This window comes from Cylas formicarius, unplaced genomic scaffold (assembly GCF_029955315.1).
Source record: "Cylas formicarius isolate icCylForm1 unplaced genomic scaffold, icCylForm1.1 PGA_scaffold_8__14_contigs__length_24414737, whole genome shotgun sequence".
NCBI lineage: Eukaryota > Metazoa > Arthropoda > Insecta > Coleoptera > Brentidae > Cylas > Cylas formicarius.
Genome location: NW_026844361.1, coordinates 17,518,064 through 17,535,081, shown reverse-complemented (window position 1 = coordinate 17,535,081; position 17,018 = coordinate 17,518,064). Strand labels below are relative to the sequence as shown.

Genomic DNA, 17,018 nt, shown 5'->3' with positions numbered 1-17,018 from the left:
ACCGGCATATTGACAAACTTAATCCGTTAAATAAAATACGGAAGACTTTAAGCTTCAAAAATAAATCTTATCGATCGATCAACCGATTCGACGTGTTATTTTGACTTCTCGAAACCAATTGGTGACGTACCAGACGGGTCGCGAACCACTCACCAAACTAACGGCAACTTCCATACCAAATCGCCTGCCGCACGGGCATCGTACTAAAAACACAAAAAAAAATTGGCCGCCCCACACGGGGCCAAGTGATTTCTCTCAATCGCACGTTTCTTATCAACACCCTATACTTCAGATTAGCGACGAGGGTATCATGTACGCGAATCTTATCGGCGATATTGTTTCCAAAACGAGGAAATCGCGTCAAAGATTTTTGCCCAGCATCGAATTAGTGTTCGTGAGTGTGTATCGATGAGTACCACAGGGTGTTGTGCAGCATGATCGTCTCCGGGACACTACTTGTAGTCGTATTTTCCTACTTCGTAATCGCGGAAGCCGCAAATCAGGATCTCGATGACGATGGTGGTGAGCTACTAGATATATGGAGGCTCTGCCCACGCATTATCAATGCAGAAATTTTACGACCAATAAGACCTGTGTTCAACAAACAACTTGGTCGCTGACAATTCGTCAATTCGGCAGGTTACAGTTTAGATGTAGCATTTTCACCGCAGTATTTTCTCAAAATATGCCTAGATCTCGTACAATGTTCTGGGAAAACTAACTAACCAACCAATTTCCATTAATAAACTGACCTGCGCGTTGAGGGTCGTTGGTGAAATACTTCAAACCTTTTTGTGACTAAAAGTTGGAACGAATATTATGATAAATATCTTAATTGCTTTAATCATTAAAAACAAAAATTTGGTAACAAAGGGTGAAGAAAATAAAAAATCCAGCACACCCAGATACTGTTACAGCCCAAAATTTACAATTAAATTAATAGACAGGTAGAGGAACAGACAACGCTTGAAGTGGGAGTGAATTAAGGACAGAAAGTATTTAGGTAAAGGTTTAATTAGGTAAAAACGAAAATGAAATTGTTTACATAGTGCTTACCCAAAAGTCAATTTTTAAATTTATTTTTCAAGATCAATAGCGTTAGAGAAAAGTCTATTGAGAAGATATATTGATTAATCCTATTTACAATTTGGAAAGAGAAGGACCTTTTCAAATGCTCTTTCCGATGTTGTGGCCCGTTAAGGGGACCTCGTCTACGGAGATTAATTTTGTTGTACAAATAGTGTCGCACATTGAATGATTTATCGATTAAACACATTCAACCAGCCTGATCCAATCAGATATGGTGAAATATAAGGTCTACGTCTAACGCCATAACCATTTTAGACTATTGTATACAACCTTTCACTTGCTTGTAATGTGCTTTCTAAATTTTAGGCAATAATCTAGAGTAAGTCCTAAACTTTTTTGAGTTATTTATATAGTATTTTTCGTTGAATTTAATATCATCAATTTGATTGTCATATCCAAATATCATTACTGAGGATTTGTGAGGATTATCTACACCAGTGACAGAATCATAAAATCTGTTCAAATCAGATTTAATATTGTAGGAAAGTATAGTTGAATGTCAACGACATTAAGATGATTTTGTAAACATGGATGTAAAAATCGTAAATCTAAAATAGAAATAGGCATGAGTTGATGTTTTAAGTATAACTTTTTGTTTTCCGGCATTCATTAAACCCTACGTGATGAAGAATTGAAATGTGGATTTCATGATTTATTATTAAAACTTAAATTATGTATACAATATACTGTACAATTGTGGGGCAACAAAGTTGCAATAAAGTGATATTGCTGCTGTCAGTGAATGGCGCCTTAGTTTTAGTGGTATTAATAAGCACTTCAATATATATATATATATATATATATATATATATATATATATATATATATATATATATATATATATATATATATATATATATATTCTCACGTATTGATTCACGGATGGAAAAATATGATGACACTATATTCTGGGATATCATCCGTTCGCTTGTTGAACTCCGACTGGAATTCTGCAGACGTTTCGCCAAAATCTGCTTCAATGCTCGCGCTCCGAAAACACTTCGAACACTGGGAGGTTATCGGCGGTGCGTGCGGTATTTATACCCTGCGCCGGACATGGTAACGGTGATATATATATATATATATATATATATATATATATATATATATATATATATATATATATATATATATATATATATATATATATATATATATATATATATATATATATATATATATATATATATATATATATATATGATGACACTATACTCCGGGATATCATCCGTTCGCTCGTTGAACTCCGACTGGAATCCTGCAAATCCTGCATCCGACTGGAATCCTGCAGACGTTTCGCCAAAATCTCACTTGGCATCTTCAATGCTCGCGCTCCGAAAACACTTCGAACACTTCGGAGCGCGAGCATTGAAGATGAAAAGTGAGATTTTGGCGAAACGTCTGCAGGATTCCAGTCGGATGCAGGATTTGCAGGATTCCAGTCGGAGTTCAACGAGCGAACGGATGATATCCCGGAGTATAGTGTCATCACATTTTTCCATCCGTGAATCAATACGTGAGAATATATATATATATATATATATATATATATATATATATATATATATATATATATATATATATATATATATATATATATATATATATATATATATATATATATATATATATATATATATATATATATATATATATATATATATTTCCAATAGAAAAAATAAACTTTTGTAACATTTTTTTTAATAAAAACATATTATTAACAATATTAATGTGACGGATGTGATTGTTTATTTTTATACAAATAATTAAATCTAGGCTCAATTTGAACGGTATTTTGATTTTATGTAAATTAATGTGGAAAAGGCTGATTCACATAAATATGTTGTACAAAATGGCAGTAATTTGTTCATTGCCATTTCCGATAGTAGGGGATATTCTGATTTGACAGGCACTTGAGAAAATCTTAGTCGAAAGGTAGTATCACTTGTTAATTCGGCAAATTCTTCTTGTGCTTTTAAGTTTAAAAAATTATTTTCTTCCATTTCAATTGAAAATGGATTGCAAATCCATTGTTGTATATTGATATCATTGGAAAAATACCTATGCATGTAAACTTCCATATCTTTCAAATGATTAACTATAATTTTTGTTATAGGAGTATCTTTTTTTGAAATATTGTTACTAATTATATACTCGTCAGTAAATGGAAACATTTCGAGCGATCCACTTTCCACTCTATTCTTCCATATAAGAGTTTTTTTAACAAAGGCCTCAAGTTTATTTTTTAACATAAATATATTAACGCAGACTCCCTGCATTGATAAATTCATATCATTGATTTTATCAAAAATATCTGCCAAATAGCATAGCTTGAGAAGCCGTAAATTATCGTGAAATTAATCGGCCAAATTAGAATTTTGCTCTGTTAGAAATATAAGAACTTCATCTTTTAAAGTTAATAATCGTTTCAAACTTCGACCTCTTGATAGCCACCTAACTTCAGCATGTAGCAATAAACTTGTATAATATGCTACTTCCATATTTTCATTTATATGCCCTACATAACAGTTTTGCATTGCCACTTCTTTCAAAAAATAGTTATAATAAAACTACAATAGTATTTTGTATGATTTTTATTTGTATTTATATTTGTATGTAATGTGTATACTAATTTTAAAATTTTATTTATAATGATTGAAAAGTATCAGATCTTTGCGACCCCTTTTCAGTAGACTAGCGACCCCCCTGGGGGTCGCGACCCACAGTTTAAGAAGCCCTGGTCTATATATTAGATAATAGATATAGATAATAGTTGGATAGACTGTGAGATGCAAAATGCAAACACTGCTTAATTTGGAACAATCGGTTTCTTCTCATAGCATCCGCCACCATATTGTTATGCATATCGTTATTGGAATTCCAATAAAACCTCCTTCCTGGTAATTTATTGTGTCCGCTCAAAATGAGGATTGCCAATGTACATTTTAACTCTTCCGCAGTGAGTTTAGGATCGGACCAATTCCGAAAAGTTGCATATTTGGTTGATTCATTGATAATGAGGGAGCATAGGTCACCGTCAAAAAAAGTTCGAATTATTGCGGTGGCGTCTTATTCACATATTCAGAATAATCTGGGATTGGAAAATCTCGACAGCAATTATTTTCGATATCTCCTTTGATCCATGAAAATTTCCTCTCTTCTTTTTTTGTAGCTTTGTTTTTCTTATTTTCTTTTTCATTCCGGATTTCAGGTGATGTCATGTCTTTATCAGTATCACTATCACTTAGTTGACGCAGGCGATTAATCCTCTCATTGTTAGGCAAAACCAGTTCCGCTTGTGCCGCTAGTTAACGAGGCGGTAGATGATCTATGTCGCCTTCGTCATCTTCATCACCGGATTCTTCATCGGTAAGCACGTTACAAGCGGGTGGTTCGACGTAGATAGCTTCGGCATCGAGATCTTCTTCATACCCCATCTTTAGAGCATCGTCTAATGTAAAACCACGTCTGTAACACAAAAAAAAAAATTAGGCTCAGGGCGACAAAACATTCAAAAATGATATAACTAGGTAGTGCATCGGCCTAGCGGTACCTTACGGTAACGCAAAAAATAACCTAACCTAACTATGATATCTAAATGATAATTGTTTTTTAAACTTAATAGTTTTGTCCCCACATATGTTAGGATTAAAATATGACAACTTATTAACACACAATAACAACAAATAAATTATTTAAAATACTTACACGAAGTTCGGTTCCATGTTTTTACTCACTTCACTGACGACCACTTTTTAAACCGCCGTAATTCATAGACACAATTGAATACATTGAAAACCACAAATCAGACACTTGTTTGGGTTCTATGAAAATCGAAAACCAGCGCCATCTATCAACTTTAATGCTACTTACGACATATAGCCTGCTTTACATATAAACGTGCATATGGCAATGTTAGGCTAATATGAGTTAAGCGTGCCAGATCCCAAATCTCGCCAAAAATTCATAAGAGCAAAACTAAAAACTTTCAAACAAAGAATTAATATCTTGGCTTTTGTAAAATTTGAATTTGAAACATATTATATGAGATACTTTTAGTTACCTGAAGGAAATTATGTTTGTGTAATCCGATTTAAAGGTAGTAGATACTTGCAAACTCTTAGCCAATGCCCCAAATATCTTCAATTCTTTACCGCTCGCTGCCATAATAGCTTCAGATATTTAAAACGAAATTAAGAAATCAGTTTTTGGACCGTCACTACCCTATTGCAATTGTTTATGTTCCTCTGAAACTTTTTGCCTTGTCCTTTCATTTAATTTTTTTTGTATTAAAGATTTTCGTTGCATTAGGGTGTGTGTGTGTATATATATAAGAGCAGCCTTGTTGGATACCTCCAGCCATTATGCAATAATATTTTCAGAAATTATATTTAATGAAATAAATACATTTTTAAAGAAATTAATCCAATTCATAAACTTAACACTTTGTATACTGAAAACCAGCAGCTTAAACGTAAAGTGACGTAACTGATTTTTACAACACCCTGTAGGGTCTACTATTAATCGATTTAGATTTAAAATTTTAAAACAGTCATGCCACCAGATTCTGATCTGTTAGTATAGATTTATTTTTGAATGTCTGGAATCATCCTGAGATTATGAAATTTGTCCTTCGAGTACAAAATAAACAGCACCGGGTCAAGTATGGGTCTCCTAGGAACTCCATGATTTACTCCCAAAATACTTTGATGTCTTTCAAAATTTTATTTTTAATTTTTTCCTAAACATTGTTTTGAGAATTTAGAAAATAATAATTACTTCCCTAATCAATTAAAACAAACTTTTTAGCAATGAAAACCAAGGTAAGAAACTAGAACGTTATTCTTTTGAACAGGGAATTACATTAATGTAGCATCAATTAAATACCAAAGGATCAAGATTAAAATGAAATAAAAGTTAGGAAAAATTAAGATTAAATAAACAATAATCGTTCACAGTTATATTTGTTAATAAGTATTATTTATTTACAAGTAGGCAAAAAAGTAAAAAGAGACGATTGCAGGGATAGAATTCGACGAAATCGATAGTATGAACCTGACCGTAGACCCCTGCGACGACTTTTACGAATTCGCTTGCGGCAATTTCTCGAACCTGCACGAAATCCCAGAGAACCAACTGAACGTCGATCAATTCAGCTTGCTCCAGGACAGTCTCACCAAACTAGCTAGCGGTAAGTGCCGCGTTTGAGCGAATCGAACCCCTCTACTCATTAGCTCGTTCCGATTCCAGCTATTTTGAGTATGGAAGACGAATCGGACGATCCGGACGCGCTGAGGAAGGCCAGAACAGCGTACAAAACCTGCATGGATGAACGATTAATGGACTCGGATTCGCTGCTCTCGCCCGAAGTGCAGATAGTCAACGAATATGGAGGGTTTCCATTGGTCGGGTACGGAAGCGAGCCTGCGGACTCCTTCGGCTGGTATCAGATCGCTGACCTGGCAGCAGATTATGGGATACCTTTGCTATTCAGCGTCACGACCACTAACGACGCAGTGAATGCATCGAATAATGTTCTGAGGGTAAAAAAGTTACAACAATATATTTACATAACTTCCGTAATATCCGGTATTGCACCAGAAGTACATTATAATACCGAAGGCAACTGATCACAGAACTGCAAAACACTTGTTGCATCTGATAACAGCTCTACACCTGAGCAAATAATAAATCCTGTCACGTAAATGCGCGAAAAGGCATCGACAACAAGTTAAAATTAAATATAGAGAAAAATGCGACTACAGTTAATGGAAAATATATGAAAGTTGACCAAAATTGCCTAAAGTATATGTGGCTGTACTTAAACTTCTCTCTAACTTTTGAACGACCACTGGCTGTTAATCAGACATTTGCCAGATCAGCTTTTTCTAGAAACATTAAGGGATTTATCTTGCTTCTGTAATATGTAGACGATAATAACATGTCTCCCTCCCTTCAGTCTTAATTAATTTTAATATAGTGAATGGAAAAATGTAATCTGTGTTCTGTACCTGTTATCCTCAAAACAAAATTTCATTTAATAATAACAATAATAATTTTTCAAAGAAACTTCCACAAAATACTATTTACAAATCTTCTGGACTCCTAATACGTCGGTTGTTTATGATTCAAAAATTCCTCGGACTCTCCGGATTCCTGACACTATCAACATTATTTCAGATACATAAAAAAAAACCTTCTCATCTTGATTGAAAGATGCTGGCCTGGAATATATCTTTCCATCGGTTCTCCATTATCACCAGTCATCGCGAATATGTCCATCTAAAACCAAAATTTTGGAAACGCAATATTGATGATACTTTCGTTATTTGACCAAGAATGACTTCCATATTTTCTTAGCAATTTAAACTATCTACACCCTAACATACGTTTTACATCTTACATATTCTTATCAATTCAAAATCAGATCTAACAATGGGTAATACAGTTCACAGAAAACCTGCACACACAGACCGATATCTTCATGCATTGTGACATCATCCAATAATCGTCGGTTACCAACTCTCTCAACCCGAGTCACTGACCCCAGAATTAAAATACCTTACATCTGCTCTTCTCCAAATATTTTCCGCATTAGGGATTCTATCACAAAATACACTTCACCACAATCTTCCTAAGACAACGAGTCCAAAAGGAACCCCACACTTGCCACTGTTGTTCCTCCTTACATTTAAAACGTCACTGACCACGTATCAAAAGTCCATAAGAAATAGAACCTAAAATCCAGATTTACTATCAAAGATAAATCCAAGAATCCATAGAAATGCATAAGCAACTAAACAATCTTAACCTCGAATCAGGTCTTTACCTTTCACCAATATGGAAATGTTAATGCCCCTCCTTTAGCTCCGCCCTTCTCAAACAATATGGTACTGAGTACAATACTAGCCAGTTTCAATTATGTTCCGAAGAAACCAACAGGATGAACCGACGCAGGAGGAATCGAAAAGATTTGTAAATAGTGAAAATAATAATATATTTAATAACAAGGAGGAATCGAGAAGATTTGTAAATAGTAAAAATAATAATATATTTAATAACAACACACCAGAGTTAAAACAATTACACACAATTTAGGAAAAGGACTTTTTGAATATTTTTTTTCTGTGCCGTGGTATAGTGAAAAGATGTCTACGATGTATCTTTAGATGGTGAATGTCAGCTCTAAAAAGCTTGGCTTCCAAAAGCGATAAGAGCGGATTGAGTCGAACCGGAAACTCTATAGCTGTATTACAAAACTGCGTACTCTGCGTCCCTAAATAAATTTGGGTATCATTTGCCTAAAAATGATAATAGCAATGTTTAACACATCTGCAAAACACATGAGGTATAGATGGTGTATAAAAGATGGTCCACAATGCTTAAGTTTATCAAACGCTTAACTAAAATCGAGTACCATCAAAACTATACTCAAAGGAAAATATGATCACTTTTTCAATCTAAAGCCATCTCAAAGATGTGACTGGCTTTAAAATCGGTTTGCTTCGCGGGTAGGATTTGATATTGGTCCAAAAACCAACTAATTTGTTTATCCAATATCTATTCAATAACTTTGATATAGTTGGAACTATATCAAAATTACCATGTTTACTTTCGGAAGGACACTCGCGTCTATTTCCATGGCATAGGAAAATATGCACCCAAATACATTCGTTAATTATGAATGAATCGTAGTTATTTTGATTTTGTGAGGTCCGCAAGCGTTTGATCTTATGATCCTTATGATATTCAGTATCTCGTCCTCATTTGAAGACTTAAATTCAAACTGTTCATCGAAATTTTCAAGGTAACTTTTGTTGCAAAAATTTCGCGTTTTTGATTTGGGGCAACATTGGAAACAACTAAATTCATAAAAAAAGAATAGTAGTACCAAAATACTTTTTTTCCTCGGACTTAGTAAGTATAATTTCCTCATTGTTTATAAGTCACAGTGAACTGAGTGTTTGGTTTGTTTATTCTTTCTTAACGCTTGGTTCCTAAAACTCCGAATCAACTTCAGATTATCCGTAATCCAAGGTGAAAAATTAACATTTTTGGTTTTGAGGAACTGATAGACAAGATTAATGAATTAAAATAATTCAGTTTTTCTCAAGATCAGAGTAAAATTAGTTAAAATACTTCCTCTTAAAAGGTCGATAAGAAAAGGACAACGGAGTGCTATCAATGTTATCAAAACTGCTTAAGCCAATCTTTATTTAAGTTTTAAATTTGGCACAAACAAAATCCCGGTTTTAAAAAAAAACCCTATAAATATTATTTTTATTTCAATGCAAGGTTTTTTGGCTAGCTTTTCAAAGTTTACGCACACCCTTTACCTCATCTTCTCCACCTGCAGATCGACAACGACAAGATGGATCTTCCTAGCCAAATCCGATCGAACGTTGAAACGTACGACGACATCATATCCAGGGGATTTTTCGAGCTGTCCAAACGAAGTCGCAATACAGACGCTACTCTGAGCCCGTTTGAGCTCTTCTTGCGGAGAGTGGCCCTGAAACTTAACAAAGTTTTCGGTAGGGCGGCCAGCGACGCCAGCATTTTTGAGAAGGTCGCCAACATCAGCAATTTTTTGGTGGGGATATATTACCCGGAGGTAGGCGTTTGCTGCGGGGCTAGTGCTGGTGACGATACATTAAATTTTTTCAGCAAATTCCCAGAGACGTCGAAATCGAACCGCTAGATCAAGACTCTAACCCGATAACCCTGGAAAAGTTGAACGCTTGGACCCAAAGGCATTTTGGCGACAGTGTTCAGGTAAACCCCATTCATTGGAAAACTAAATCCAAGATTTAAATCTTGCTTGACCTCCATAATTTCATCAGGTCTTTTTTCCAGCTAGACTGGGTCGAATACGTGCGCAGGTTGTTCAAATACACCAACGTAGAAATCACCAAGGACACCGAAGTAATGATTTACACCAACACCAACGTCACCCTGTACGGCGTCCTCCAGTGGGTGAAAATGAACGACCCGGAAATAGTCAAGAGTGCCGCTTTACTGAGGGTGTTCGTTTACATGGCCGCGGATAGCGACCAAGAGACCCGGGCGGACTTCGAGAACTACCTGCGGACCATCTCCAAGACGGTATACCCTAGGTGGGAGTACTGTACCAGAAAAATCGCCGATTACGACAGCGGCACCGTATCGCTCAGTTTAGCGCTGACCTACGAGTACCAGTTACGTTATTTTAACGTTAACAAACTGCAACTGGTAGGTAGCGGTACTAATTGGAATCGGTTTTGTAAATTTCCCTCCATTATTTTTGTTCAGGCGCTGCAAATGATAAGAGACATTCAGAAATCGTTCAACGAAGTGATCAACGACGCTGACTGGATGGACGAGACTTCCAAATCGGCGGCGATAGAAAAGGCCGGCAACATAGTGACCCTTTTGGGCTACCCCGACTTCCTCATGAACAAAACGGCCGTAGACAGCTTCTACCAGAACTTGAAAATATGCTCGTGGGACAATTACGGCAACTCCAAGAGGTTGAGGGCTTTCAAGTACGCCTACCAACTGAACCTGTTCAGCCAGCGCAGTCGAACGTCGTAAGTGTATACGGGAGTTCATACTTCAGCTTTTTTTAATGTTTTTTAAGAACGAAATAAGTTACATAGGTACCGCCATAAGTCGCTTGATATTTTAGATGGGAAAAATCTCCATTCGATGTGAACGCCTACTACAACAGGGCCAACAATAGAATAAGTAAGGACGCCCCACTAGAAATAACTATTCCTATTTCTAATTATTGACTTTCCAATATAGTTTTCCCGGTTGCCGTGCTGAATCCAGTTTTTTTCGGTGGATCAGTGAGGTAAGCCTGAAAATGAAATGAAATTAAATTATTCTCACCCACTATATCTTGTTCAGAGTATTTGTTATTTGTTAAAGTTTCAAGCTATGATTTGATAAAACTATAGCAGAGGAGGAAGTGTGTGTGTTTACTACATTGTACAGGTTTGTTTATAAATTTATGCAATCAGGCAAACCGGCTGATCTTAATGAAATGTTCCGACTTCTTCCATATTCAAAAAGAACAAGATTGCTTTTGAAAAATCGTCGCTGGACGGGGCAAGTTCGTAGCGTGTAGCGAGAAGCAGGTTTTGTATATCAAAAAAAGCGGTTTCTGTCCTAGAGGGACGCATTGTTTTTCCCTCGTACTCCCATGGAACACTATGCAACTTTGTACAAACCCTGTGTAAAGAAACTTTTAGGTCTCGACGAACTTTAAAGTTACGGCAAACTTTGGTAACTATTAAAATTTGTGCTGGTAAAATTATATTTTTTCAAATACCTCGCGCACCCTGTATGATAGACGAAAACTGAAACTCTCTCTCTCGTCACAATTTACGATACCGTTAAAATGAAATTATCAAATCTTTAACAATTCTTCATTTATCGCCAATAATTTACCCACAAAAACGGAATTTTTAGATTTTCTGTCCATAAACGATACACCCTGTGTATAAATCAAACAATGTTCGAAATCGACGTTATAGTCCTGGATGTCCCACGTTTGCTGCTATATAAATGTTTTCTGAAACTATGTAGTACGTCGTATTAGTAAATGATGTCATCGCGTCATTTTTTCATTTGGATTTTTCCAAATATCTCGAACAGCGTATGTGTTAGACAAAAACCGTAAATACAAAAATTGTTGTTCTCGATGTGGTCTATTTAAACCAATTAGTCATATTTTTTACGAATTTTGATGTACGGCTAAAAATTGACTATGAGAAAGAAGAATGTTCAGGTTTTTTTATATTTCTCTCGATAATCGAAAAACCCTGTATATAATCGAAAAAACACCTGCACCTGAAATAAAAGTTGTAGTCCTGGATCTCTTGACTATCCTGGCTCGAAAATTTTGCTGATCGGCTAAATAGTTTTCGAAAAAATATTTTTTTTCTATGAGCCAAAGTAACCCAAAAAAAAAATCCAAATAAAAAAAAAATGCTTTGTGATATTCGATTGCGCTTAATTTCTGGTGTTTAGGTATGGGTATGAAATTTGCAGCTATCGACTTCAAATTTGGCACATCTATTACATTTTTTAATATAGCGCAGAATATTCGGAAGAAGAAATTGACAAGAATCAAACCCTTCTAGCTATAGTGAATATAAAGTATAGTGTCAATATAAAAGTAGCCAATTTTCAGTTTTTTGCAAATTACCAACGCACCCTGTACATTTTTAAAAAACCATCAAGATAAGAAGCTTTTGGTCGGGATCTCGCGCGCCTTATGGTTTAAGAACTACTTCGATCGTATATACCGTTTTTGAGAAATGATTGTTTCTCGAACCGCTATAAATGCGGTTTTTGATAGTAATTTCCAAAAAACAGCCAAAAATCTAAAAAAAAAGATAGAGACCGATGATCGCGGCCATTTTTTATGGCTTTGTGTCTCTCGTGAGCGATTTAAAAAGAACCAAATCTGAACGTAGTGGCTCAAACGGTTTGATAGTTATGAAGATTTAATACCCCATCGATATCGACGGAGAAACAGAGAACGGAGAACAAAAAATTAAAAAAATATTTTTGACGCTGATCATTTCTGTACCAATGGAGGTCCCCTAGGACCACCCGTTGCCGAGATATAAGTTTCATTACCAAGCGTGTATACTTTCGAAAAATTCGATTTTTTGAAAGTAACAAGAAATAATCTGAATTGCATTGTTCCTCATTATCTACTTTTAGAATAATTAATTTAAATCATGTCATGTTTTAAGCAGTTCCAAATTGAGCTTTAGTGTCAATACACTCGCCCCAACGTCCTTCTTTTCTTCTTCAATTAACAGTCATAAATGGTGTTAACTGGAATTACTCTCAAAATTTGATTTGTGGTAATTAAAATTATAATTCATAAAATATGAATGAAAATAAGGAATTTTGAAAACCTTATAGGAATTCTTGTTCAATGTCTTATTTTCAGTCTCCTGGACTACAGCAGAATCGGCTCTATTATAGGACACGAGATAACCCACGGATTCGACCAGCAGGGCATGATGTTCGACAAAAACGGAAACCTGAACATCTGGGCGACCACGGAGACGATGACCAATTTTGCCCAACAATCGCAATGCTTCCAGAACCAGTACTCGGAATATCCGATTCCGGAAATAGGAAGCACCGTAAGTTAGCATTAATAACGATATTTCAGGAAAAATAATTAGCACTAAAGGAGAATTAAATCGACATTTTAAAAGAAATTTCTTAAAGGTCAATGGTGTCACGACTCTTAACGAAAATATAGCTGATAACGGCGGCACGAGGACCTCGTACAAAGCTCTGAAGAAGATGATCGAGCGCACCACCCAAAATGGCGAACTGGTGCCCCGCACGGACAAGTTCACTTGGGAGCAACTCTTTTTTATAGGCTACGGCACTGTAAGTTTATATATATATATATATATATATATATATATATATATATATATATATATATATATATATATATATATATATATATATATATATATATATATATATATATATATATATATATATACAAGAAAGTGGGAACACAATAACCTTTAGACGGCTTATAATAGCGATTTGAAATTTGGATGGGTGAATGTCAATTTTTTTGACAATGCATAGTCAATGCACTTCCGGTTTGACTGGAATCGACAGTAAATTTGCGAATTTTAAGTAGCACAACCTATATTTTTTTGCATTTTTGAATTTTGGAGATACATAGGATAGGACGGTTTTGCTTCCTTTTTTTGTTTTTTTTTTTAATTTTATTTAATTTTGGAACATGTTTCTAGGAGACTGTGACCATCATATATCTTATTGACCGGGTCACCAGGTCACGAAAACTTTGTAGAATCGGCACTTTTTTTGCAACATTTGGACACCAAAATTTTCAAAATCCGTTAAAAAATTAGCTCACAGGAAGGAAAAAACCAGATAAGTAAATAAATTTTTATAACAACAAAATACTACTTAGGTGGCTTTGGTTCTATTCGTTATTAATTGTCAAGTCGGCAAGATTAAAAATGCAGAAGAAACTCTCGACAAGCTCATGCAGTGGAAAGAAGAAAAGATTAGTATTTTTAAAAAAATATAATTTAAGGGAGAGTTTCTTCTGAGATTCAACGATTAGAATGTTTTGTTGAAAGTGTTTTATTATTGTAAAAAGTTGATATGATTTTGGAATATGGGGATACAGTCAAAAACTATCGTAAGAATTTTATGTATATGTGCGTTGGTTTTTATAAAAATGCATTTACTTATCTAGTTTTTTCCTTCCTGTGAGCTTATTTTTTAACGGCTTTTGAAAATTTTGGTGTCAAAATGTTGCAAAAAAAGTACCAGTTTTAAAAAGTTTTTGTTCCCACTAGAGCGCTATTTGAAAAAACTAGGTTATCCTAAAAAATTAATAGTTCATTACATTAAATGCTATTTGCCATTAGACAAGTAAAGAAAACTTTCATTTACAATTTTTCCCATGATCAGGCGACCCGGTGAATAGTATTTCTGATGGTCGCAGCCTCCTAGACACAATTTTCAAAAATTAAATAAAAATAAAAAAAAACTACAAAAAAGGGAAAACCCGTCCTATGTGAAAGTTACTGTCGTTTCTGCTCAAACCGGAAGTGCGACCATTGACTACATATTGTCAAAAAATTGTCAGTTATTCTTAGAGAATTTATTTAGACGTTTATTTTTGGCTCGTGTAAAGTTAAGTTTTAATTTACAATCAATATTTAGGTTTCCACTAGGTTAAAAATAAATCCTTTTTGTTTTGTTTTTTTGTTAAATAATTTACATTTTATTTGATATACCATTTGAATTTTAAATACTAGAAAACTTAAAGCTGATCACAGTATTATATTCGCTTAAAATTAGTTGCTAAATTTTTTATGAACACACCTTTTATCTTTAAAATTAAAATTAAAATCGCCAAGACGCAGGCGTTGTCGTCTTCTAATGGCTTCTGGTATCTTACGAGCGAACTGACGTCACAATCGGTCACAGCCGACGACACCGCATTTCAAAGAGGATTTAAATTTTACAATTTTTAATTGCTTAAATTTGTTATATAGAACAAAGAAACGATTTTTTTTGTGAAGTGCGGTTCTTTTGATAGCATAAACTTACTTTTATAAGCAATATTAAAATTTTATGTAAGTTCCATATTGTCCTCCCAATTATTTTTCAGCAGTATGCTTCTTCCGCACGTTTCGTCAAATATGCTACTAACTTATCCAAAGCGCAGTGTGAAAATGCAAACTTGTGTATATTTAGCGAAACGTAAGCGAGATAGAGTCAATACCCGATGCAGAAGAAATCCAAAAATAACGTACCTTCAAGTTGCACAGTGTTCGTAAGCTGTTATATTATTGGTATACTTGTAGATGTGGTGCAACAGAGAAAGTACGGCTTATCTCACTGCCGCGCAGACTTGTACGAGCAACTGTCACGCGCGCTCAAAATGGAGAGTCAATGGGGTAGTTTCCAACATGGAAGAGTTCGCGTCAGCGTTTAACTGTCTGGTAGGAAGCAAGATGAACCCCGAAAACAAGTGCAAGTTGTGGTGACAAGTAGACGTTTGTTGGTGTCAGAGTATCTAATAAAATATTTATATTTATTACCGAATGGCTATTTTGTTATCACATCTCACACATACGATATCTTGGTTTGAAGAGAAACAGCAAAATTGCATATTTCGGCTTAAAACCTCTGTCTCTGTTGCAAATAAACTTACGTGTACAGAAATCGGACCATTGTGAACTTTTGACTTGAATTTCATTTGTTCTAGAAACTGCTGATCCGATTTAAAAAAATATGTTGTTTGAAAGACAATTTAATAGACAGATAGATAGATAGATATATGGTTTATTGACTACAAAGGACATACAAAGGAAAAAAAAATAAATTGAATATATGTAAGTATATGCTAACATAAAATTGTATATAACGTCATAATATACTAAATCTAGATATACAATTTACATAACTTCACAATAAAAGCTAACGGGACAACAAATAAAAAAATAAATTTATATGTATATGTATATAGCACATTAATGCACAATGCCCCGCAACACGTCATTACCGATGTTTTCTTCAAAAAATTCATCAACGCTATAATAGCCCTTACTTAGAAGAAAACGTTTAGTTTCATATTTAAAATGTTTCTCGTTTAAAAGTTTTAAAAGAGTTTTGTTTTGATTTCTGCAACCTGTATCTCAGAAGCACGAGATTATTTGCACTCCGGGTGTCATACCTATGAGAATCAGAACCCCTCGGCAAACTATCGGTCTTGGAGTGTATCTCAAGAATACTTTAAAATATAAATATACATTGAATCGTCATTATTTTATGTTTATTAAACACTGGCTTACAGTGTTCGTTAAAATTTGAATTTGTAATTATCCGTAGTGCCTTTTTTGCATCCTACATATTTTAATGGCATAAGAGGAGTTACCCCACAGTATGATGCCGTAGTATATAGGCGAGTGAAATAAACCAAAGTAAGTTGACTTCAACACATCAAAATTCACCATTCTGCGAAGCCGACGCAAAATAAAATGCATGTATGAAAGATTTTTACTTAGCTCGCCAATGTGTTCTGATCAATTCAGAGTGTCATCCAAGGTAAAGCCCAGAATCTTGCATCCCTGGCCACATGTCAACCTACTACTACTAGACACTAATAAATTCTTCGTTTTAGATGTAGTTGTAGTTGTAGATTATTTGCTTAAAACCATGCTTTGGCCTCAAAATAAAGTATATGTTTCAATATTACTCGTTGTAGTGATGTTCCCGTTTGAATTAATAAACACAATCTCAGTATCAGGCATCATGTACTGGCAAATATCGTTTATTTATATACTAAAAAGGAGGGGTCCCAGAACGGAGCCCTGGGGCACTCCAAACTCAACGCAAGCCAAATCAGG

The 17,018-nt window shown here is 34.8% G+C and overlaps 1 protein-coding gene and 1 pseudogene across 1 annotated transcript; one reads left to right on the top strand and one right to left on the bottom strand.

Moving 5' to 3' along the window:
* The first annotated feature begins 360 nt into the window (after window positions 1-360).
* On the top strand, window positions 361-15,714 carry LOC132706156 (neprilysin-4-like). The gene is made up of 12 exons (XM_060677326.1): window positions 361-522; window positions 6,113-6,280; window positions 6,340-6,632; window positions 9,446-9,703; window positions 9,757-9,864; window positions 9,946-10,320; window positions 10,381-10,658; window positions 10,757-10,815; window positions 10,876-10,924; window positions 13,043-13,241; window positions 13,330-13,497; window positions 15,474-15,714. The coding sequence occupies exons 1-12, from the start codon at window positions 435-437 to the stop codon at window positions 15,654-15,656; spliced, it is 2,226 nt and encodes a 741-aa protein (XP_060533309.1). The 5' UTR covers window positions 361-434; the 3' UTR covers window positions 15,657-15,714.
* LOC132706402 (uncharacterized) lies at window positions 4,143-4,841 on the bottom strand (annotated as a pseudogene).
* Window positions 15,715-17,018: the final 1,304 nt, after the last annotated feature.